The sequence below is a fragment of the Microplitis mediator genome, chromosome 2 (genome assembly GCF_029852145.1).
Source record: "Microplitis mediator isolate UGA2020A chromosome 2, iyMicMedi2.1, whole genome shotgun sequence".
In the NCBI taxonomy this organism is placed as follows: Eukaryota; Metazoa; Arthropoda; class Insecta; order Hymenoptera; family Braconidae; genus Microplitis; species Microplitis mediator.
This window is the reverse complement of record NC_079970.1, coordinates 24478606-24501977: the sequence shown is the minus strand read 5'-3', so window position 1 is coordinate 24501977 and position 23372 is coordinate 24478606. Positions and strand designations below refer to the sequence as shown.

The following is a 23372-nucleotide window of genomic DNA, read 5'->3' as shown; positions in this document are numbered from 1 at the left end:
TGCTCTCGCCTAATCGATACTTCCTACAATATTAAGTCTGGCTTTACATTGGCCGCTTGGATGCACAACTTGCCATGGTATACAAGCAGACGACGCGAGACGAATAGAACAGAAACGATACCAAACTCTTTGACAATGAAAAAAAATAAAAAGTAAAAAAAACGTATACGTGGTTCATCGAGTAGTCACGTGTCTCTGAAGAAAATCGGGCGTTCCACTCATTTTATCTCGTTCATTCTGGCTGATACTGGCTACTATAGCCTCCATACTTTGTTAGTATCGTCCTTTAGCTCCCCGTCGGTCGTTTCGTTACTCGCTGATTCGCGCCTGGATGCACGGACCGGCAAGTAAAGTTGAGAGAAGAGAAAACGAGCCCTTCCGACTCGTCGAACTGACGGGACCATTCCGTTCTCTACTGCCATGTGTACTGGGGTTCATATATATATATATATATATGTATATACACGTATTTGTGTAGTAGTAACCCAACTACCCCCCATGAACATCGCGTAGTACGCAAGAGAGGACGTAACCCTTCGTAGGTCGCCATGACGACCAGCAAGATGTGTCACGATATGCAAATCGTACTTTTGCGAAGGTCATTGTCTAATTTAAGCTCTCTCTAGTTTATTTTCCCGCTTTTTTTCACATTCGCGTTCTGTCAATTATTTTTTCATACTTTTTTAATTTTTTACATTCACTTTATATAAATATATTGTCGATGAAAAATGATCGCAAATCGCGGATACTTTATCAGAGAGATTAATCGACATTTTTTAGGTAGGTCAATGTCGTGACTACTGCATTGAACGGCTGCCAAATTTCCAATGACCCATCGACTGCTTCGACAGATTGGCTCTCTGATTAAAAAAAAAATTTTATCTCTTCATATTCATACTCACAATAATAATAATGACAATAATGACAGTAATAAAAAATAATTATCTCTCGAAAAATAATTTTTATATAACTAGACATATGTTTAATTTCATTTTCCCCGTATAAAATTACTAGGTTTAATTTTTCTTGTCGAGGGAAAATAGTCGCTCGTCCGCGAGAACTGGGTGCGTGCAGAAGCGGCTACCGATCGTACGCCAAAGGTACGCTCACACATATTTCCGTGTGCGTGTGTGTGTGTGTGTGTGTATATATATATATATATAAAGAGGGTGGCAGGTAAGTAAATCGTCGGCTTGGGAATAAGGGCGAATGAACTTGCGAGTATTGACTGGACGCAACTTGTGTTCCGAGTAAGTCTCCAGCGTGACTAGCCGGTAAATTTTTAAATGTATACCAACGTTATCCTTATATTTTTACACATAGTCCATAAAAACCACAATATTTTATGTCATTTTACCGAGCACGTGTTCCGAGGATAAAAGAAGACATATTTCGAGAGCTCTAGGACTCTGCCTGTAGATCTCGAACATTATTGACGGAAAGAAATTCTTACCTTTCTTTTCTTCCTCTTCTGCTTCTCCTACTTCTATTATATAACAGCATCATAAATAATTCAACTGCCGACACTTGAATTATTTTTTGGTACACGCGTCGAGTGTTGGTATAGTCACAGTACGTATGTAGTACAGTAGTATTGTCGGTTATCCGGGTCTTTGTTTGTTGTACATTTGGGTTTCGATTGAATAAACACGAAAAATTTTATAAGAAACTAACACAAAAGTCAATCCCCCGTGGCGCCGTCTCAATATATGTATATGTATACATATATGTGTGTATTACATCTATCAATGACGGAGTCTTGTCTTCTACTCTCCCTTGGATTTTTTTCGTACTCTGGCTCTGACTGACTTGGAACCCCCTGCGATATCCCTTATTCATTATATATATACATATATATATTTTTTCTCCATCATTCCGGATGGCAATGGCAAGTATAAAATATATATCCCTATAAGAAATCAATCGGCATGAGAAATCAATCGAGTGTAGAGAAGCATGACGATTGAATGAGTTAACTATTATATTGCTTTTGACGTTTGATTGTAATACAAAGAAAAAAATAAAAAGCTTCTTGGGTTTAATAAACATCACCTTGCGCGAAATTATAATATATATAAAAAGCAGAAAGCTAAAGTTATTGATGCTTTTATTCACTTTATTGATAGCTTATTTAATATTGGTTTGCTTGATTGCTTATTTATTTTAAATTTACCTTGATATTTTATATCAGAGATAAAATATTCCTAGGAGTTTATTATTATAATTGGTCTTTATTTTTTTAGTTACATAGTAATAGACTAAAGTTATAAATGTTAATTAGATGAAGACCTTTTTAAAAATGAAAATTTAATTATACGACGAATAAGTCGAGGATAAAAGTTCATGACATAAAAATTTCAACAACGACTGGTATTTTCTGCTGTTAATTAAAGTGTACATACAAGTTGCGTTCTTCCACAAGACTCCTGATACTTCTGAAGACTACAAATATCCAATCGACGACATAATTTTGGTCAGGATCGTCGTCTAAGAAAATCTTTAGTTCTTTAGAAAATCGACTCACGAACCCACGTCATGAAAAATAAATTTTACCGACTGGTGTTTTCTCCCTTGTAGGAAAAAAAACATTGACAACAGAGCCGGTCTTGGCACAATACTGGACTGCCCAGCCTCGGCCAAAAGTTGGTCCGAGATCCGACCAACGTTCAAGTGACGAACCTCGGTTTGCCAGTCTTGGGCCAAGATTCAACAGACATTTAATTGACAAGCCTTGTTTTGCCAGTCTTTGGGCAAGGTTCAGCCAATACTCAGTTGACGAGCCTTGGCTTGTCAATCTTGGGCCAAGATTCAGCCAATACTCAAATAACAAGCCCTGGCTTACCAGTCTAAATAACAAATGGTACCTAAAAACTTCTGGCTTCTATGAATAGCGTAACAGCCGAGTGAATAAGACACTTGCCTAGTAGCCATGAAGGACCAGGTTCGAGACCCAGCAAATGCAAAAAAAATTAGTTTCATCGATCAACCTGATTTCTCTATTGTACAAATTTATTTCCATATGTTACTATCACGCTCTCGATATTGGGCCAATAGTTAGATGCAGTCTTGGCACAATACTGGCACTCAAGCTTGGCTCGGTGTTATCATTTCGATGCTTAGACAGACTTGGGCCAACCTTGGATTTCAAGCTTACTCCAGAGTTAATAAGTCTTACGCCAAGCTTGGGCTTATTGTTTTTTCCTATAAGGGCTGCTCTTAATTTAAAAAAATTTTTTTTCTGTCATAATTAAATACTATTAGTATTTTTTTCATTTTTTAATATCGAGTTTATCTATTGATGTTGGTTATAAATTTCATTGCTGGAATTTATTTAATTTGGATAATTATTTCAATAATTAATATTAATTTAAAATAAAATTTGAATCGATATCCAACGGGGTTCGCAATCCAACGCCCCAACATTGAGCTGCATATTTAATAATTTATATATATATATGTAACAAATGGGGGTTGGTTTTTACGCAACGAAGAAAGAAAATAAAAGCAAAAGAGATGTATATATATATAAATGTATAAGAACACGCGAGGGTTGTTACTACAACTTTGAGTAAAATTTAATGCAATAATAATTCATATGAAAAATCCTATGAATTTTTAACGCAGTTAATAACAATATATTATTAAAATATTTATGAGAAAATTTAAGCATCTAAATAAAAATAGCATTCGTCAAATTGCTTAGTGCTCTGAAAAAGTTTCATTTGCTTTGTAATACAATAGTGAAAAAAATATTGAAACATGTTCGGAATGAAATGAATTTACACTTTTTTAAAATTTTTCATTCATCTAAAGTTAATCTATTTTTTGTTTTTTATGATAACGAATAAAAGTACGCAGAAAATGCAGCATGGAATTTTCATCTGTCATGCGATCAAAAAATTGTTTTTTTTTTTTTTTTCTAGTTTTTTTTTTTAATTCCTGTAAAAGCATGATCTTATCAGGGGCAAAATAATAAAAGTATCAAAGTTAATGTATAAAAAAGTAAAACTTGAGTGTAGTTGCCACTGACTTTACTAATGCAACGGCGACGTGCTAACGAGCTCAATGAAACAATGAAATAGATAATCGAGTTTGTCTTGAACAAATTTAACCAAAAAGTTACAAGAAACTTTTCTCAATACGAATAAAATCACTCGGCCGTAAAGCTTTTCATTATAATTTTAAATATAAAAAAAATTAGTTAACGAATGTAAAAAAATAATATTTAAAAACAGTGATCTTTTAATTCATAAAATAACTCGACTCCACATTAATTCAGTTTCACTTTTATATCCTCAAGTTCTTTCTACGCTGTACTGATTTTTTTATTTTGTACAGAAGCGTGAACAATTTCCGCGATTGCAACTGCTTTGACGGCAAAAATAAAATTTATAAAAGAGAAAATAGAAAATAATATTATAAAGCATTAAAAGGAAAAACAAAAAAAAAAAAACCAAGTATAAATGAACTCGAGTAGGGTTGAATTAAAAGTGCAAAAGGGAGCAGCCTCAGGGAGAGAAAGGACTAAGAGGTTTTTATATAAATGTGTTCGTACCCACACACACATTTATATTTACACATACTTCTATATACATATATATCTCGAGAATAAATGACGACATGAAAGTTTGCACATAGTGTCAGCGCACATACACTATAACCCAAAGGACAATCGACTTGCACGCTATCCTCGCATTTCTCGATATTTAACTACACACAAACTCAATATATTTCATTTGTAATTTATCTTATTCAACATTAAATTATTTACTCTACCGTTATTATTATTATAGACTTTCATTGTTTGCTGGTTGGGTACACGATAAACTAATTAGGCAACGTAGTATAACTATTCTATAATCCAGTTAAAATTAATCGGTAAACTAATAAAATTTTGTATTGAACCCAAAGTACAAGTATTCTGCCTTCTACCCAGAGTCTATATATATATATATATATATCTAGGGCAGTTTGTAGTCTTTACTTGTAATATTTAGAATACTATTACTAAAGTAACCCAGTTAAATTGTTATGCACTTGAGAGCCAATAGAGAAGCGCGTAAAGTATGCGAGCGAGTAGACTCTCGGGTCTTGATGATGCTAATTTTTTTACGGAAGAGAATGTAAAGGTAACAAGAACAACAAGTACTCAGGTTGATAGTTAGTCAAGTTAAGTTCACAGTTTGCAGTGGGTGTAAGGTACTGCGGGAATCAACAAGATAAAGAATCTGGAGTTAAGTTAAGGGTGTAAAGCCTTACAAATACCCTCCTCCCCCACCCGCCCCTTTGCCTTCTACTCAACTTCATAAACACTCGCAAGTTTATATTATTTTGTAAGCTAGAGTAAAGAGATGGCTTGAGTGATGAAGATGAACAATAGGTAAATAAACTTAGACAGGATTGTGTGTCCTCTATTATGGGTGTTTAATTTTGTTAAGTGCATTAATTCTATTGTCCTGTTAATGCACTTATTCAATTATCGTGTCCTTTGTAAATTGATTACTCTGTTTGTCTTTGTTGGGGTGTAAGGAGAGATAATATTTGGACTTTTGTTAAAGCAAATAGTTTATGTAATTTTATATCCGAAACGATGCTGAGTGAAAATGAAAATCAGAGTCAGATTCAGAGTGTGTGAGATTCTTGCGGTTTATGAAAACATACTGATGCAAATCAAAACGGAATGGTAGCAAATTTGAAGCAAAATGTGGTGACAGACCAAGACCACGGTGTGGTTAACAAACCGGAGGAACAATCATCTCTGATTTCCTGGGCATAAATTAATAATTAATTGCTGTCGGATTATATTATAATTATAATTAATATGAGCGGGCTGTCGTAGCTAATTTTTTATTCATAAAAATATATGTATATTTTATTTTTTAATTAAGTTTTGTATTTTCTCTCTGTCAGCTGGACGAATAATTATCAGCGACTATTGAGACTGGAGTATGCTTGGAGACTTGGATGGAATAAAGATGAGGATAAATAAATAAAATAAAATAAAATAAAAAGTGGACTTATTGAAGAAAGTTACTTTTGATAGCTACCACTCAGGAGAATTTATTTTGAAATTTTTATTTCACTTTAAATTATTAAAAAGATCCATCGGGAAAAAGGTCAACAATTAAAGTTCAATCAATGCCGTGACATTTATCGCGGAACCTTTTGAAGAAATAAATTAATTTAATTACTTCTTAAAATCAGTTGCACTAAGTAGTAATAATAATAATAAAGTAAACTAATAATTTTTTATAAAAATAATTGCTCGAGATGAAGGACAGTAATGAGAGCAATTGAGTAGCGAATCGATATCGGCAGTAAAAAAAGTATGACATGAAAATTATTAATGAGACGCGTGGACGGATTTTCGGTCAGCAAAAAAATAATAATCAGTGTAGAAAGGACGACAGATAATATTTAGCAGGACAGGTAATATAATTTGATTGCCGCTTGTTTGACCGGACGTTGATTTTTTATTTATTTGCTTTGTTTGGATTTATTTTGACTGCCGCTACTACTGTTACCGGCACTCCACTTGTTAGCTGGAATATTCTCTTCTCTGTACTAGACTAACAGGTAATTAACAAGCTTCGAATCGCTATATTGTCATTAATAATCGCTGCTGATGCACGTGTCATTAATTAACCGGCTCACTAATAGCCGGAATAATTTCCACACCCGTGTGCTTTAAAACGCTTTACATTTAAATAATGCCATGATAATTCATGAGACAAGCCAGCTCCATTATTCGCTAAACTAAATCCTACTATAAAATACTAGTAATTATAATAATTATTTTAATAGCAATAGCGATAGTAATTATAATAATAATAATGATACTGGCATGGGTACACTGTAAAAAATTCGGAGTGATTATGGGTTTTATTTAAATCCGAATCCACTCCGTCACTCGGAATTCTGGAGTTTGAAAAAAAATCACTTCCAGCGGAGTGATTTCGGAGTTTTAATATTCAAATAAACTCCGCTTCGGAGTTATTAAATAAAAAGTTACCCGTTTCGCATTCACTCAAAATTTTGTGGTGTACGCACTGTAAAAAATTTGATGGACCCGGTGTAAAAATTTTGGTGTGAAAATTACACCGAATCTCGTGTAAAATTTAGGTGGTGTGCATTTTTTTTTACACCGCCAAACGTGTAAGTGTATAAATGTACAATAAATAAACGCGTAAATGTACAATTAATGATCATTTTAATGCTTATTTAATTAATCCAGAATATATCGATTCTATTGTCATTGTAAATTTGTTGACGATAAATCATGAAGAACCTTAAGAAGGCCACACAAATATTATGAAACTGAAGTTAGCAGCCGTCTAATAATTTTTGAATTTTTTTAAAAACGAGAAATTTGAAAAAAAAAAAATGTTATAAAAAATTGCACCGATAGTGTTTTTAATTTTCTACATGCGCATATATAGATAAATGCAAAATCCGTCCGCGCATTTTTTCAAATTTCATTATTTTAATTCATTTATTTATTTAATTCAAATTTATAAATTGTCTCATGTCTGCTACATTCACACTCATTTAAGAATCATAAAAATGTTTGAAATAAATATATTGAAATGTTCAACAAACTATTAAATATATAAATAATATTAATATACTTATTAATTAAGGATTAAAATAAAGTAACTAAAAATATTCAATGGTCAACTGTTGATCATTCAACAAAAATACACCGAGTAACACGGAATGGTGTAAAAAAAGTAGATTACACCGTGTCGGGATTACACGGATAGAAAATTTACACCGAGAGAATTTTTACACCGATATTTCACACTACACGGCCGTGTAAAGTCTTCCGGGTCCATTTTTACACCGAAATTTTTTACAGTGTGTGTATAGTATAGGTATGAGTACTATTGAATGTTAAATAATAAAAATATTTATTTATTGTAATTAATTAATGCGGTAACGCGTGAAAAATGACGCTGTACGGTTGTGGTGCTTACAATTATCAATAAATATTCATTGCTCGAATGTAAACCTAGTGTATATCTATGGATATATAGATCAGAACGATATGCAGATATGGCAAATTTGCCATGTGTGATTCGACGACGAAATTCAACAAACCCAAAACCCGTCTATGTAAACGCAATCAGCTTTTGATTGCAATTTTAATATGCATGTCCATAATGGTACTTTGGTTTATAAACCACTTATTGATTTATTTATTTATACTATTCATGTTCCGGTTGTTTCATTTTTTTTCCTCATTTTTATTTTCAAAGTTCGTTATTTAGTTTTTATTTATTATTTTAACGAGCGATCCGCAGTCATTGCGTGCTTGTCAGAGTGAAGCTTAAATTTTTTATTATTATTATCTTATCTTTTGTATACAATTTTTAAATTAACTTGTTAGTCTAATTATTAATTCATTAGGCATCAAAAATTTATTATTTCTGCGGTAAAAATTTTTAATTATACGAATTTTAAATTTTTAAATTATTTATTAATTTGTAGCCGGTGGATTTCCAGTAAAAATTATGATATTGGTTACCATAAATTTGTATATTTAAACTGAGCGTATAAAATTTGCTTATCGATAAACAAAATTCAAAATTGAATATAAAAGTATATAAAAAGTTATCGCGAAGGTAAAAAATATTTAATAAAAGTTTTATTATTCCACTATTTACATTTCATATGACACGTATATAGTAGATGGATTAAAGCGGTAAAATATGAAACAGTGTTAATAAAAACGAGAGAAAATATATCTCGAATAATTTTATTCTCTTTTATTTTATTTTAATTATTTATTTTTGTTTTTGTGATTGTGATTTATTTGTTTTACTTACAGCGCTGTTGACATTGCTCCGATTGTTTAATCATCTCCGGATAAAAAAACCAAAATGATCCTGTTTTCGATGGCTTGATTTCAACGGCAAATATTTTTTTAACAAAATTCTATACAACCCTAGAGTTTGTACCGCAACAAAACGGAATACTACTCAAGTTCGATAGAAATTACGAAATAACTTCAACTGACACACATGCACTTTTTTTCTATTGTTAAAAAATTTTTTAATTAATTTTCAAATTACTTCTAGCTGGGGTAATTATGACTGAAGTTTTGTATTTTTAAAATTCAGGCGAGTAAATTGAATGCGTCTGAATCACGCGCGCGCCGCGACAACACTGGGGCTGAAAGCAACCCCTACCCGATATATTATTTTCTGTACTAGCCGGCACAGGAAGCACCCCACTGAAATTACCCTCTCTCGCTCTGCAATTTCCCCCTCTATGATACTTTACTCGGCCGTACATACGTACGACACGTAGAAAACAGTGCATATGATGTACACTAGCTTGTCTATGCACACGCAAGGATCTCTGATCCTACACAGTAAAAAACGAATCGTCAAAGTGTAAAATAATCGTATGTTAAAATTCTGTGTTTAATTTTTAACACTTGTGTGTAAATTTAACACACAGTATTTATCTTGAACTGTCGCAATCGATTGATTTTTTACACACAAAAATGTTATTTCATTCGAAAGTAACACTTTTTATGTTACTGTCAAATCAACACACAAAATATTTGAAAAATAATCTCGACCATCACGAAAGAATTATTGGAAAATTTGTTACTTTTAACATATGCGTATGTAACTTTTTTTAACACACAACATGTTAAAATAACACGATCCTGAAGCTAGCAGACAATTAAAAATTTTTTGATTTTTTTTTGAATAATTAAATTTGAAGAAAAAAATAACTAAAAATATGCACATGTAAAAAATTTAAAAGACTACAAGTGCAATTTTTTTAAATGATTTTTTTTTTTCATAATTTATCGTTTTTTAAAAAATCAAAAAATTATTAGACGTTGGCTAATTTACGATCCTGAAGTTAGCAGACCATAAAAACTTTTTGGATTTTTTTCTAAACAATTAAATTTGAGGAAAAAAAAAATTAAAAATATGCACATGTAGAAAATTTAAAAGACTACAAGTGCAATTTTTTTAAATATTTTTTTTTCTTAATTTATCGTTTTTTAAAAAATCAAAAAATTATTAGACGTTGGCTAATTTACGATCCTGAAGTTAACAGACCATAAAAAATTTTCGAATTTTTTTTTGAATAATTAAATTTGAAGAAAAAAAAAAAACTAAAAATATGCACATGTAGAAAATTTAAAAGAGTACAAGTGCAATTTTTTTAAATATTTTTTTTTCATAATTTATCATTTTTTAAAAAATCAAAAAATTATTAGACGTCGGCGAATTTACGATCCTGAAGTTAGCAGACCATAAAAAAATTTTGGATTTTTTTTAAACAATTAAATTTGAAGAAAAAAAAAACTAAAAATATGCACATGTAGAAAATTTAAAAGACTACAAGTGCAATTTTTTTAAATAATTTTTTTTTTCCATAATTTATCGTTTTTTAAAAAATCAAAAAATTATTAGACGTCGGCTAATTTCAGTATCATTAAAATAACACATAAATAAGTGTAAAACATTCGTTTTACACACGATATGTGTTGATTTTGACGGATCCTTTTTTACTGTGTAGAGTTATAACATCCGCCAATATTGAGCTTGCTCAATCTTTTGCTTTATAATATTATGGTAGAAAAGAAAGGATTTCGCAGCGCGAGTATGCCCAAAGGTGAGGTCTTAGGTCCCGTTACATTAATTAATTTGTAGTCCAGATAAAAAATTTATTTACTAGACAATATCTGTGATAAATAGTCAATAGAATACAATTATAAGCTAAAGCTTAAATATCATAATTCCTGGATCAATTATTAATGAGGGATTTTTTCTAAGTCGAAATTTAAAAAATAATCACTAGCGATAATTAATAATTTTTTTTCCAACAAAATTATTGTAATTATCATTTAATTTTAATTAATAAGTGTCTTGTGCTGTACATACACTCGATTTACATACGCGTTGTACTTTGGCACAACTAATACTTAAACTGATTTAAAATAAAAATACTTGTACATAATATTTGTTATTTACGTTTATATATGTATATATATATATATTACACGATTATGAAACAATTAAATAGTAAAACAATTAGCCTGCCTCGCTGTATGTCATTAAATGCACAAGTCTTCTTGATATGTTTTATGTTTAAGGTAACAAAGATTTATCGTTAGTAATCTCATATATCATATATCATAGTCTTAGATAATTACAATCATTGTTCGCCGTTTATCAGAAGACATATCAGTAATTACGTAAAATGGTAATTGTGTAACTTTTGTTGTACACGGTTCAGTTATCACAGACTCCGCAGCACCTCTAAGCTAATGACATACAATCAATACATTTTATATATTTTTTTTACCGTAATTATAAATCTACTCCTACATCCATTACATTACATACTTTTTTTTTTATTTATTAAAAAATTTCAAAAATAACAATAAAAAAATTTGTATCGTCATCTAAAGAGTTCATCAATTATTGTCATAAATTTATTTTTTGTAAAATAAAATTGTGCGTTAAATTCAATTTTAAAATTTTGAATTTACAAATAAATTTAACTGGCAGTTAAACTGTATGGCCTTACCATTTTAATGGTAGCACGACTTGTAATCCGCGACAAAATATCAGGAGACATTTTATCCGATAGACAAAATATCCCCGGACTTAAATTTTCAAGAGACAAAAAATCAGTGACAAAATATCCTGTCCATAAATCTCATTCAGAAAAATATATTTTAAGTGAAAAAATAATGAATGGTTTTCGATAAACGGGTATTGTACCATTCCAAACATATGTGTTGACCTATTTCCAAAATAATACCCACCCAAAATCTGTGAAAAAAGGGCACAGTACGATTTCAAGCATATGTGTTGATCTATTTTTTATATCACACACTCAAATTTTATGTGAAAATATATTAAACATTTCTGATAAAAGAGTATCGTACTATTTATATTATAAGATATTTTGTCGGGGATATTTTGTCTTCGGATAATAAGTGACGGTACCATTTTAATAATTAATTTTTCGATAATTAATAATTAATAATTAATCACACTCGATTAATTAAAGCAATAGACCCATAATTATTATTATTATTACGATTTGAAATTAATCTACTATATACAGATAAAATTCCCGCAAATTTCATCGCACTTGGATGTCGATTCACTAGATCCCTCTTGAATAGACCCGTAGGGTCTTTTCCGACAACAGCACATTCTCTCGACCAACTCTTTCCAAGTGGGTTCTTCTGACTCCTGTCTAAAAACACCACTCGACGCCTCGTCGGTGCAAACCGACACAAATGCTTGGAGATCATTCTTAGGAAACCCATCCCGATAGTAAAGTTTTATCGTGTCATAGGCGTCCATAATTATTGAAATAAAAAGACTCAGTACAACGTAAATATACAGGGATATAAATGTGTACAAATAAGCGCGCGAGTACCACCAGAGGATCGGCGACTTGAATGAGGCTATTGAGAAGGTTGCAAACATGTCGTCTCCGTTGATAAGCGCGAACAGGCACTCTGAGGTTGTGGCAAGTGAACGGAATTTAATGTGATAAGGCCCGAGTATCAGCCATCCGCAGAACGTGAATCCCGCGTAAATTAGTATCGCGCAGATCGAAAATCTGACGACCTTTGGCGCGGCTTTTTTCAGTGTCAGTATCACGACATTGTATGTCTTGAAGAACCCGAGGTATCGCAGTACTCCGAACCAGACGAGTAAATTTCCAGTGCCCAGAAAAATGCTGCATATGTTCCAGTGATCACTTCCGTAGTATTTCCGCTCAATCTGCTCCTTGATAGCCGAGCCCATTATTATCAGTAGATCGTTTATTATAATCATGATGTACCACATGTTTAAAAACTCTAGACGGCCTTCGAGACTCAAATTAGTGCCGTAGGTTTTCTTGAAGAATCTTATCGTTTCAAATTTAAGTAACTGAGCGCGATAGATAGCACGCGAGCATAAAATTAGGGAGATTCCGCAGATAAGAATCACAAAGAGATTAAGAATTGTTCTCAGAGCTGAGTCTAACTGATTGTCAGTAATATACTGAGTGTCACCTTTGCAAAGCAATCTTTTGGGCTCGACGTCCAGCGACAGTAACATTTGACCATCAAAGTCACTGTTGTCCAATATTATTTTTATGTCGAACTGATAGCAGTCCGGAGGCGTTATCGGGCCCGCGGCTTTCAAATTAACCGTTTTTACGGCGAACTTCAGGTGAGCTTTGACCAGCGCCGAAAAATTTATTTTAATATCTCTGTCAATCAGTAATTTTTTCGAGTTTATTGTCGGCTCGCTGCCGTCCGAAAATGTCTGATTGACGTTTATACACGTCCGGTCTATCTCGTTGTTGAAGACGTAGCTCTCGTTGAACCCGAATATAATCCCTTCTTTGTACTGGTACAGACACAGCAGCACCGGCCCCAGCGAGTTATCTTCGGCTGTGTACGAGTACGAGCCAATCGCGTTACTCAAATTGTAATAGCCGTCCAGAGCGTAATCTATTGTCTCGTAAAATTCGTCTTGCTTGTACAGAGCCAGAGGACCTGTTGCCGGCGGGTACTCCGGTACCTAAAACCCAAAGTCATTGAGTCATGTTAAATGTTTACGAAATAAATATTAAATGTATGTATTTTTTTACCTCTTGCGTGGCATCCCATCCACGTAGAAACAGATGCGAAAATGTTATTCTATTATCCCACGCATAATTTACGTGATTGTAATTATTGTGAGCAAATAAACACAGCTGTATAGTGACTAGAATTATTTTAATCACTTGTACGATAAATTTATATGGAAATCGTCTACGAGCCTGCCATTTTTCAATAGGATTCATAAAAAAAAACCTCAACTTTCTACGCATTTTATCTTCTGCGTAAGCTATAGCGTCGTATCGCGGTTGATTACTCGGGTTACTCCTGTTAAACAGAACAGATACCATTACATCCATGGAATGTGATAACAAAGTGATCGAGATAATGAACAGTATTATTTTTTATATCTTGTGTAATTTACTATTTATTTTTTCAAGTGATTTTCTGGTGATTCACTGACCTAATGCTGTCATTGCTGAGAGGACAATCCTCGTCGCCGCTCTCGGAATTCCTGGTCCAGAGCTGAGTTCTCAGTGAATTGCTACCACGTGCAGGATCCTCCAAAATAACACTCTCGTTCTTTATGACTTTGCTCTCAGCCATTTTACCTCTTGATGTTATCGCCGCTGGTTCAATTGCTCCAGAACTTAAAACCTCCAACTCAATTGTCACTTTATCCTGTGGGTTCAAGACTTGATTCCCACAAAACTGAGCCGTTACATCCGTGCGTCTGTATTGATTATTAAATTATTATTAATTTAATTTATATAAGAATTAAAAGTATAAATTTAAATACTGGATTGACACTAATAGAACAAAGAGAGATCAGATTTTGAGGTCACGAGTGACTTAGCAGCGAAATAATGTGCGACTGTGATTTGTTTTGTAAAAAAAATCCAGCGTGTACTTGAATGTTATTATTTATTTTATTACGAGTGTTATTTAAATATATACATACAGATACAGTCTCAATGAACAGCTGGTTTTTTGATGTTGTTGTTGGGTTGTAACGCGCAGTGGCCATCGGACCTAAACAGAACTGACTGACTCAGACGTTCATCCACAGCCTGCAGCTGTGATTACATTCACTTGCTCTGGAAAATTACCACACCAGCGCTGCAATAATATATTATATATCTCTGTTTATTTTTATTATTAATGAACGATAAATTATCAGCTACGAAAGCTGGAAAGTTTATATTACCAAGAATCAAATGATTTTTGAATCTAGGTCTCTATATTTACCACTTACTCCACTTGGTAAAGCAGAACTTGGAGGAATTTTGAATTTTTAAATGATACACTAATGCAAAAAATTAATGATCCTGAAGTTAGCCGACAATTAAAAATTTTCGGAATTTTATTTTCAACAAATAAATTACAAAAAAAAAAAAATCTAAAAATTTGCACATGTAGAAAATTTAAAAAACTATATGTGCAATTTTTTGAAATATTTTTTTTTTTATTATTTATCGTTTTAAATAAATTCCAAAAATTATTAGACGTCAGCTAACTTCAGTATCATAAAAATTAAAGGAGCAGAAAAATTATGATAGTAAAGTTAGCAGACATTTGAAATTTAAAAATGTTTTTTTTTAACGGATAAATAATGAAAAAAAAATATTTCTAAAAAAATGCACAGGCCGGAAATTTCATAAACTATACGCGCAATTTTTCAAAATATTTTTTTTAATGTTTATTTTTTTGTGAAAAAATACAAAAATTTTTAAATGTCTGCTAACTTTATTGTCATAGAAAAATTTTATAAATTTTTTAGTGATTTTTGGAAGGCTGTAACTTGGTGACAAAATAATCGTATCAAGATTTAAAAAAAAAAAACATTTTATAGCTTAAAATCTCTAGTTTTGGTGCATTTTTTTCAAAATTTTTTAAAAGCTCCGGTTATTGCGCAAATATGAGAAGTACCGCGAGACAAAAAATTTCTAAATTTTTTTTTTTTTTCCGAAGAGCCCACGGACCGCGGAAAAATTCTTTCAACTAAACGAATGCATAGCTCCATTAGCAAATTTATTCAGCTTCAATTTGGTTTTTTTTTTAACCTCGTAGGACGATTTGTCGCAGAGATGTCAGCCTTCAAACAGAAAATGATCCTTTTGGCTTTGATCTTCGATATTTCAGGTACCAATGATCGCACAGAAAGTTGCATTTTAAATTATTTTATAATTTTTATTTCAATTTTTAAATTTAATTGTCGACAATTTAAGAGTGTGATCATAAAACGAGCATGTGGCTGCAAGTGAAGTCTGAACTGTCGACTGATTTTCTGGCAGACTCAGAATTTCCGTAACTTTTTCGCCCGGTAAGAAAGACCAGTCGCAACCGTAGGCGATGCTCTGGTGATCGTGATACTCGGCAATCACCTGGGGATTGTCTTTCCTCTGACAATCAACGACACGGAACCCGCTGTACATGCAGGCAGCCAACAAATACCTGCAGTCATACGGGTCCCATTTCAGACGCCAGATTCCTCCTCCGAGTTTTGTTTCCGATACCGGTCTTCGGAAGTTCCTGGTGTCCCACAGCCGTAAAGTTTCATCGTAACTGCAAGTTAGCTGATCATTATCAAGAAATTATTATTTTAAAATGAATCAATACCTTCCAGATGCTAGAGAAAATTCTTCCATCGCGTTGGAATGCAAACTCGTAACTCCGGCCTCGTGACTTCTATTAGTTCCAATTATTTGTAGTCCTTCTCTCGAATCGAATTTTTTAAATTTGCAGTCATCTCCTCCTGTAAATTTTTATATTAATTATAATTAAGTACTTAGACGTCAGTTAAACAGATTTAAAAATTAGTACCAGAATAAATGACATCAGTGTTCCAATAATCGAATGCCGTGATCCAGGCTTCAAATTCATGAGCTTCTTGGGATGAAAGACACTCGAGTTTACTTTGGCCAAAAGAAAACAGGGAAACGCAGCCCTTTGAATCGCTCACGGTAATTTTAACATCTTGAGCGTTTGTCCCTCTGCCAGTGCTCCAATCCAAGGACAATGCCAGCACTGGATCCTCGGTACACACACTAGTTTCTACGAGCAATTCAATCCTTTCTTCACCTTCATCAAGTTTAAATACTTGCAACAATCCTAGAGAATTGACTACGCCCAGTAAAATTTTATCTTGACACCTCACGTGCGCCCACTTCATATCTAAAACCGCTGGAACCTCCAGCTGCTGAAATAACTTCAGTTTTCCTGGCGCCACAATTTTGAATAAAAAAATTCTTCCCAAGCGTTTCTGACCTGAGGATTTAGTTACCGAATTTTCGGAACTTTCTTCAGGAAATAATTGATAAGTACCGCAGACAAACAAGTCCTGGAATCCTTCAATTGGACACCATTCCACAGAATCTGCTGAAAATTCAGTGTCAAATGTCTCCAGTGTCTTAAACATTTTAACTGCAACATAAAAACCATAAAAAAATTACTTGGTTCTTAATTTTACGATAATTACGCTGTAAAAAATTTTCAGTACTCCGTATGCTGAGTGATTTTTTCTAAACTCCGGAATTCCGAGTGACGGAGTGAATGCAGATTTAAATAAAATCCGTAGTCGCTCCCGATTTTTTACAGTATATCTATTAGGGTGGTCGTGAAAAATTAAATTTTCTCAGACGCCCTATAAAAAGCTTCTTTTCAGTGAAAAAATACGTGGGGAATTTAGTTTTTTTTTTTAAGTAAAAAGAACACGTGCCTTAGGACGATCATAGTTCATTTTTCGATACAATCGCGGTTTTCTTTAAATATCTTATGAAATATGCAGATTAAAGAAAAAAATCATAGAAACAATTTTGTAGGAAATTAAATTCTTGACAAAAAAGGTCATGTTCATTTTTTTTATAAAATGTGTATTTATGAAGATATTTTTAAAAAACTTTTTTTAGATCTTATGAATTGAGCGTTTTGAGGATTGCAAATTTTGAAAATAACATTTTTCTAAGTGTATAGAAACTACAACAAACATTAATGATTGATATGTTACGAGTTACGAAGTTGTCTATGTTTAAGGAAAAACGTTATTTTTGACATTCGTTATCCTTAAAATGCTCAATTGATAAGATCTAAAAAAGTTTTTTCAAAATATCTTCATAAATACACATTTTATAAAAAAAATGAACATGACCTTTTTTGTCAAGAATTTAATTTCCTACCAAATTTTTCCTATGATTTTTTCCTTCAATCTGCATATTTCATGAGATATTTAAAAAAAACCGCGATTGTATCGAAAAATGAACTTTGATCGTCCAGCGGCACGTGTTCTTTTTACTTAAAAAGAAAAATCAAATTCTTCACGTATTTTTTCACTGAAAAAAAGCTTTTTATAGGCGCCTGAGAAAATTTAATTTTTAACGACCACCTATCTATCAACCAGTGAAGATAATTTAAAAATAAATAACAAAACACATATATTTAAATTTATTTATTTAAATTAAATAATCGTGAGCAAGTTGTTACACGTGATATACAAATTTTTGGTCAATGGAACACGTTAAAACCCGTTACAATTTATTGTTCAACATTTAAACTAATTATTTAAGTCCCTACTTTAAGTCATATATATTTATATTCATATATTAATATTAATCAATCGTCTTAAAAAATATCAGTACAAATACTGTTATGAGGCGTAAGTAATCCTGAGTTTGGCTCTTAATTATTCTAGGAACGTTTTCTCAATATTTTGTCTTTTATGACTTAAATTATCCTTATTTTTTTTTTTATCTCCTGTAAAAATATTTTTTTTATATTGTACCTTCCATAAAGGATAAAGACACTAGTAAATTTACCTCAATCATTTTTACTACAGACTAATCTTTTAATTGATCATCTATTTATTTAAAAAAAAAAGTTTCATATAATTACTAATGCCTTTATCTCACAACTTTAAGTCATTTAAAACCCTGTATGTATTTGAAAATATGTATCTTGTCAACAGTTTTAATATTTATAATTACTATGGAGTCACAAACAAATATATATCTATAAAATTATTACATTTTTTTTTGTACTATTCGATCTAATAAAATGATAACTATTTTGTTTGAATTTTTTTTAAGGCATTTTCTTAGTATACTGAATTAATAAATTACTTATCTAATTACCTCAAGCTACTTTGATATTTAAAACTAATTAATCATCTAATGACAAAAAAAATTAATCGTACATTTGGCAAATAGATCTCGGCAAGTAAATCGAGATCTATGATTCTAATAAATAATTTAATTAATTAATTAATTAATCACTAGAATAATCAGATCTTGTAGAAAATATAATAATGTATAAGTAAATTACCTCGAAAAAAAATTATAAAATTAAAGAAAAAAAAAATCTTTCAGACTTTGGCACCCGTGGTAACGGTACTCGGTGACGAAAAATAAATTATGCTGATGGCTAAGATTTAAAGTAAATAATAATAATAAATATATGGTAACTATTGACGAGCACTACGTTCAGTCTCAAGAAGACAATCCCTGACTAGCAGACGGGCATGAACAAGACCTCGTTTTATTCTTTCGGCGGAACTTCTGCTCCCAGCGTAAGTTGGACGAATATCTCGTCCCAGTTCCTCGATGACATTTAGCAACTGTACGTACTTTGATTGTCCAGGTATTGCGGTAACAGTGACATGAGGAATTGTTGACTGAATGTTCCTTGGATGCGGAACAGTTATCGGCGACTCGATGATTTTAGTTATTGTCGTACCAGCAGGTAATTTTGTTAATTCTCCTTCCATGTTCATTTTTTTATTTTTATATATTTATTTATTTGGTAACTGCCTGACAAACAATTAAATACTATTGTTTTTCATTGTTGTTATTTTTAAATTTGTTTACGTGTCGTTTTTTTGTTCTTAAGCAAAATTAAAATTACCGTGAATTTAAATTATTTATTTGACAGAATAATTACCTTTGATTGATGATGGTATATTTTAATGGATATTTATTATTTATAAAATATATATATACATATATATAAATATTAATTTATCACTTGGGAGATAATAGAATACAAACAGAAATAGGTTATGAGTAGTTTGTATTTTAAATCGTTTTTATTTCTATCCAGATGTCACTTTTGAAAAAATAAAATTCCCGCGCTTTTTTTAAAATTAATTATTACTGGTATTTATGTGATAATTAAGTGGAGTTGATAAATAAAAGGTCTAATTGATTGTTTTTTATTACAAAACTGGTTTTTTATTCAGCAATATCATCTATATGAAAGGCTCATACTTATTTTTAAAAATCCTGCTTGACAATTTGAAATAAAATAATTATTTTAAAAACAATATCTGTAAAGATAATACGGATGTTAAGTGCTTAGAGTAAAAGTACATCAATTAATAATAAATCCACCAGGTGTTTTTAAAAATATTAAGTAAAAAAAATATATAATTAATGAATTATCAATAATAAACTTATGTCTAATTAACAATAAAATTATTAAAATCGAGATTCATTTATTTTTAGCACAAAAATAACTTTAGATTCCAGCTCAATTTTAAAAAGTTACCAAAATTTTTTATACATTTGATTGTAAAAATCACCATTTTTATTATTTTAAAAATTCAAAATAATCAGACATCACATAATTTTTTATGATACTGAAGTTAGCAGACGTCTAATAATTTTTGGATTTTTTTTTAGACGATAAAAAATTTTTAAAAAAATATTTGAAAAAATTGCACCTGTAGTTTTTTAAATTTTCTACATGTGCATATTTTTTTGCAGTTGATTTATTGAAAAACGAAAATTCAAAAATTTTTAAATGTCTGCTAACTTCAGGATCGTAATTTTTTATGGTACTGAAGTTAGCCGGCGTCCAATAATTTTTGGATTTTTTTTTAAACAATAAATTATAAAAAAAAAAATATTTGAAAAAATTGCACCTGTAGTTTATTAAATTTTCTACATGTGCATATTTTTATTTTTATTTTTTTTTTAAATTAAGTCGTTGAAACAAAAATTCGAAAATTTTTAACTGTCTGCTAACATCAGGATCATAATTTTTTTTAACCCTAATAAAATTTAAATAAAATCAAATTTTTGATTTTCCTTACGGATGATAAGCGTATCCGAGCTAAATTATTGCTGAAAAATAATAAAATACCGTAATAATTAAAATGATTTTTATGTAAAATAATTAGTTTGCACTTTTTTTTATATCTCACTAATTAGCTCATTCCTTTTAATTATTTTATTTAATATAAATTAATATTACTCACGCGGAAGTTAAGACACTTCCATTTAAAAATACTACCAAGTTCATTTTATACCTGAACTATGGTATTTAATTATACAAAAAGTCTCACTAATTTTAATCGCAGAAATAATAATCACATTAATATTTATATTAATAATAATAATTATATATTTTTTAAAATAAAGAGGAAATTTTGACTTTTAAAATATCACCGAAATATTTATATTTTACTTGGCATAAAAAAATCCCATCACATGAGAAATTTATCAGCCAAAATATCACCTAAATTAATTAATTAAAAAAATTAATTAAAAATGAGACTCTTTGTACCCAAGAATTTAAATATAAAATAAACTATCCTATATCTAGTAAATGATAGTCAGAAGATCATTGCCGTGCATTGTGTTCTGTCTCCAGCAGACACTCTCTGACGAGAATCCTCGCGTGCTGGATGCCCATCTTTAGCCTCTCAGCGGCACTGCGACTCCCAGCATACGACAGACGAATATCGCGGCCCAGTTCTTCAATAATAACCAGCAGCTGGGCGTACTTTCCTTGCCCTGGTACAGAGGGAAAATTAATAGTACTCGAAGGACTCGCCTGTACATTTTGTACCTGGGCCGTCTGGGCATTTTGCAGGTTTCTGGGATTCGGTACCGTGATAACGGGCTCCGGGATCCGGGGAATTTCTTGCTTCGGCGGTGGAGGCGGAGGCGGTGGTTGCTGCTGTTGTAGCTGCTGGTGCTGGTGCTGTTGGTGTTGTTGGTGCTGATGCTGTTGATGATGTTGTTGATGCTGGTGCTGCTGATGTTGATGCTGGTGCTGCTGATGCTGCTGGTGTTGATGTTGTTGATGTTGCTGCTGGTGTTGCTGATGTTGTTGATGATGGGACACAGGTTGTGGTGGATCATTTAATTTAGTTATTGTTATCTCATTGAGTTTAGCTAGCTCAGTAAGTTTCGCCATCTCAGCCATCTTCGAGTATTCAGGCATCTTGGTGATATCATTTTGCATATTAGCCATTTTAATCATCTCATTCATTTTAGATTTCTCGCTCATTTTAACAAACTCCTTGGCCATTTCATTTATCTGTGCGATCTCATTGTACTTAGTCATGTCATTATATTTAGCCATTTCCGTCATCTTTACCATCTCATTCAACTTTGCAATTTCATTCATTCGCTGTACCTCATTTATTTTAGCCATCTGTGATATTTTCATCATCTCGTTCATCTTTGCTATTTCATTCATCTTGGAAATGTCATTTGAATACTTGGCCATCTCTGAATATTTAACCATTTCATTCATTTTTGCCAGCTCAGACATCTTGGCGATTTCCTGCATCTTTATGTACTCAGTTGTCTTTGCGTACTCGGCCATTTTTTCCATCTCGTACCTCTTGGCCATGTCCTGTGACATTTTATTCAACTCAGTCATTTTACTGAACTCAGCCAACTGGGCCATCTGGACAATGTGCTCAGGAACTTTACCCCGCTCCATCATCTGCTTCAACTCTGCGGATATTTTGTTCATGTTCATCTCCGACATCTGTGCAATAGTCGCTGCGTCCGGCATCTTGGACAATTCCGCGATCTTTGAAATTTCCCTGGCCAGGTTCTCATCAAGACATCGTTTCTTTTTAGCCCGATGCCTGGCCATCCTCTGGGCCTCCTGCATCCTCCTGAGAGCCGCCTGGTCCTCAGACTCCTTGGCTCTGACATTCTTCATCCTCTCTGCTGCAGTGTACAGTCTGATCGCCCGTTCCTCGGCACTTTCTGACATAAGTCTCTCGTTTTCAAACTCGTACATTTAGCCAACCAATCAATGTTATTATTATTGTTATTATTATTATTATTTAAATAATAATTATTGTTTTAATACCTTGCATTAATTTATCCATCAGACAATTCAATTAATCTGAGCTCCAGTTTTTATTTATTCATTTAATTTAAATAAATTTTAAAAAATAGTTTAAAATTTTTGCGAGACTCCATCAGCAGCTCCACGTACCAAGTGCTCCAAGTCCTGTTATCACTGGAAATGAAAGGTTAGCTCATTAATAACCCATAACATAAATACCCACAATAAAATCAATAAATAAAAATATTATTTACCGATACTCTTTTTATCCAGAGAAAATAAATAAACAAGACAATGAAAATATATATAATGACATTATCATAAATAAATGAACACACACTTATTTAAATAATTATCACAACCAATCAGACAGGTGCACGTAAAAAAAATTAAGTGTAAAAAATACTCGATATATTGAAATAAAAAAGGTTGTCTTGGAGTTGGGACACCAGCCGGTGGTTTAAAATCACTGAGTAGCAGTAAAAAATATTTGATGATAAGTAATGACGCTGAGTGATTATTCGCCGAAAATAAAGTACCGTTGGTTAAATTATTATCGTTAACGTATGATTCTTTTGTTTTTGAAAATTTTGAACGAAGAAACGAGTCGTGGCAGTAGTTACGCATGCGTAATATAAATAAGAATATTTAACTTTGACGAAAAACTACGTCGTCTTGGGCACCGACAGCAGCACCA

General features: G+C 31.9%; 4 protein-coding genes across 8 annotated transcripts in view; all 4 read right to left on the bottom strand.

Moving 5' to 3' along the window:
• LOC130663870 (uncharacterized) overlaps positions 1-9515 on the bottom strand; it is a 69460-nt gene extending 59945 nt beyond the window's left edge. For both annotated transcript variants that reach the window (XM_057463396.1, XM_057463397.1), the window contains exon 1: positions 8829-9515. The gene's annotated coding sequence lies outside the window, so the exon portion shown is untranslated. The remainder of the gene's footprint in view (positions 1-8828) is intronic.
• A 1471-nt stretch (positions 9516-10986) lies between these two features.
• On the bottom strand, positions 10987-14698 carry LOC130663386 (mucolipin-3-like). The gene is made up of 4 exons (XM_057462570.1): positions 14550-14698; positions 14052-14321; positions 13639-13915; positions 10987-13568 (listed from the first exon to the last, which is right to left on the bottom strand). Exons 2-4 carry the CDS (start codon positions 14192-14194, stop codon positions 12099-12101), a joined length of 1890 nt encoding a protein of 629 aa, XP_057318553.1. The 5' UTR covers positions 14195-14321; positions 14550-14698; the 3' UTR covers positions 10987-12098.
• A 667-nt stretch (positions 14699-15365) lies between these two features.
• LOC130663585 (diphthine methyltransferase) lies at positions 15366-19657 on the bottom strand. 2 transcript variants are annotated; one of them, XM_057462879.1, is made up of 4 exons: positions 19520-19628; positions 16412-17011; positions 16208-16343; positions 15366-16153 (listed from the first exon to the last, which is right to left on the bottom strand). In XM_057462879.1, the coding sequence occupies exons 2-4, from the start codon at positions 17004-17006 to the stop codon at positions 15784-15786; spliced, it is 1101 nt and encodes a 366-aa protein (XP_057318862.1). In that variant the 5' UTR covers positions 17007-17011; positions 19520-19628; the 3' UTR covers positions 15366-15783. The 2 variants fall into 2 exon arrangements, 1 of the variants encoding a protein (XP_057318862.1); XR_008989221.1 differs by lacking the exons at positions 15366-16153; positions 16208-16343; positions 16412-17011 and adding an exon at positions 19198-19389 and having other exon boundaries at positions 19520-19657.
• A 160-nt stretch (positions 19658-19817) lies between these two features.
• On the bottom strand, positions 19818-23070 carry LOC130678518 (putative cyclin-dependent serine/threonine-protein kinase DDB_G0272797/DDB_G0274007). Of its 3 annotated transcripts, none has more exons than XM_057485774.1 (3): positions 22930-23070; positions 22697-22849; positions 19818-22615 (listed from the first exon to the last, which is right to left on the bottom strand). In XM_057485774.1, the coding sequence occupies exon 3, from the start codon at positions 22595-22597 to the stop codon at positions 21203-21205; it is 1395 nt and encodes a 464-aa protein (XP_057341757.1). In that variant the 5' UTR covers positions 22598-22615; positions 22697-22849; positions 22930-23070; the 3' UTR covers positions 19818-21202. The 3 variants fall into 3 exon arrangements, with proteins under 3 accessions (XP_057341757.1, XP_057341756.1, XP_057341755.1); XM_057485773.1 differs by having other exon boundaries at positions 19818-22590; XM_057485772.1 differs by having other exon boundaries at positions 19819-22849.
• Positions 23071-23372: the final 302 nt, after the last annotated feature.